This window comes from Poecilia latipinna, unplaced genomic scaffold (assembly GCF_001443285.1).
Source record: "Poecilia latipinna isolate Pla-1442-1.1 unplaced genomic scaffold, P_latipinna-1.0 Scaffold2967, whole genome shotgun sequence".
In the NCBI taxonomy this organism is placed as follows: Eukaryota; Metazoa; Chordata; class Actinopteri; order Cyprinodontiformes; family Poeciliidae; genus Poecilia; species Poecilia latipinna.
In genome coordinates this window covers 16,415-18,251 of record NW_015115583.1, presented here as the reverse complement: position 1 = coordinate 18,251, position 1,837 = coordinate 16,415, and the positions used below count along the sequence as shown (strand labels likewise).

The following is a 1,837-nucleotide window of genomic DNA, read 5'->3' as shown; positions in this document are numbered from 1 at the left end:
AAAAATCCACATATATATGAAAAAAAAACACTGAATGCTCTCTGGTATCGTTCAGGGGCAGGACCAAATGAGGAGGCGGGCCAGATCCGGCTGTAGTAGACCCCTGCTCTATGGCAACAAGAATTACTTTTTTCAAATAGTTGCTGGGTTGGTTTGGATAGTTATTTTCCCTTAATAAGCCGTCATTCGTTTTGTATTTACCCTAGTTTTTATTTTTGGACATTAAGATTAGTTTGATAATACATATGTAAGTGTAAGAACAAGAAACCCATAATGGGGAAATACATTTTCCAGTTTGTCTGAAGTCGTAGTTCTCACTGCAGCGTCTCCTCCAACAGACTCTCCATGGCAGTTTGCCTTTGCAGTGAAGTTCTACCCCCCAGATCCTTCCCAGCTCACAGAGGACATTACCAGGTACCAAACACACACATCCGCATGCTTCCATCCCACTGCAGACTCAGTATTTACTTCCATTGATTTTAGTTATTGCATTTATGCTTCTGGCCATTAGTAGTCTATTCTCTGCTCTACCTTTAGCTAAAACTTAATTCATATAATATCTCTTGAACTGACTATCAAAGCACATTCCAATTGAAAAAGAAAAGCTATCCACAACAACCTACTTTAGTTGGTGGTAGTGGTTATAATAGTCCTCTCTATGCAGGATGTACATGCACACGCACACCCACACACACACATGCGTGTCCTTATAATTTATTTATTTTTCTCAAATTTTTATTGCTCAGACAATTTTTGTTTTTGGGCTAAAAATGAACTAAATAAATGTGAAGAGGAGATGCATTTTTTTTTCTTGTTTAGTCTTTTTGTGACACTGATGTGACCTGAAGTTTTTTGTCTTATTGTTATAATTTTACTTCTATAGAAACTGAGGAATTTGTGTTGACTTCCATTCATTTTTCATTTATTAATTGAACCTCTACCCTAAACTTAACTGGTACTGGTTTCTGTGTTCTGTGGAGTCTCTGTGTTGTCCTGTCTACCCCTTGATTGGTTACACTTGTTCCTTGTTTCCCCTGATTGTCTCCCTGAGTATTTAAACCCACCTGTGTCCCTTGTTTCCTTGTCGGGTTCTCATCTATGCTACTATCTTGTCTAGTCTACCATCGTTGTGATTTTAACCAGTTGCTACCAGTTTTGAGCTTCTTCCCTTCTGCTCATCTGTGCTGCCTGAATTATTGTGCTTATTATTATTAAATCATAATTTTTTCACCATAACCTGGGTCCACTGTGTTTATCTCACCACTACAACTCATGACACATTGACCAACATACTGGTGAATATGATGTGATGTTTTTGTGATATAAACTACATTGAACTGCCTCGTTGCTGAAATGTGCAATAATGCAGATTGATTTAAACTCAACTCACACCTTAACCTGAAAACAACACTTCTCTCATTGGACTCTGGGCATTTGTCCCCATAAGGCACATGGGTCCTCGCAACATTGTGTTGGGCCTCACAATATGTCAATATGACACACACACACACACACACACACCATTTCACCCTTCCCCCACATTACCAGTTGTAACACTTTCGCTTGTGCAGTCAGTGTTTATCAAAGAAGGAATTGCTCACACACATCATCTATAAAGATGCTAGTTTGTGTGTGTGTGTGTGTGTGTGTGTGTGTGTGTGTGTGTGTGTGTGTGTGTCTTAACATAAAGGTACTGTAACAATTCTCTTGGCATATTTTCTCTGATTTCAAAGCTTTCAGAGCCCCCCCTTCCTTTTCCATGGATTATCCCTGGAATGCCTGTAACTGGCTGGGATTAAGCAGGCTGACTACCTGTTGCAGCCTGCCTGCTTCAGGC

At 39.7% G+C, this 1,837-nt stretch overlaps 1 protein-coding gene across 6 annotated transcripts in view; it reads left to right on the top strand.

Moving 5' to 3' along the window:
* Window positions 1–1,837, top strand: part of LOC106939742 (band 4.1-like protein 1) — a 45,295-nt gene that overhangs the window by 30,646 nt on the left and 12,812 nt on the right. For all 6 annotated transcript variants that reach the window (XM_015022274.1, XM_015022271.1, XM_015022272.1 and 3 more), the window contains exon 5: window positions 339–414. In XM_015022274.1, the coding sequence (XP_014877760.1) occupies window positions 339–414 (76 nt within the window). The remainder of the gene's footprint in view (window positions 1–338; window positions 415–1,837) is intronic.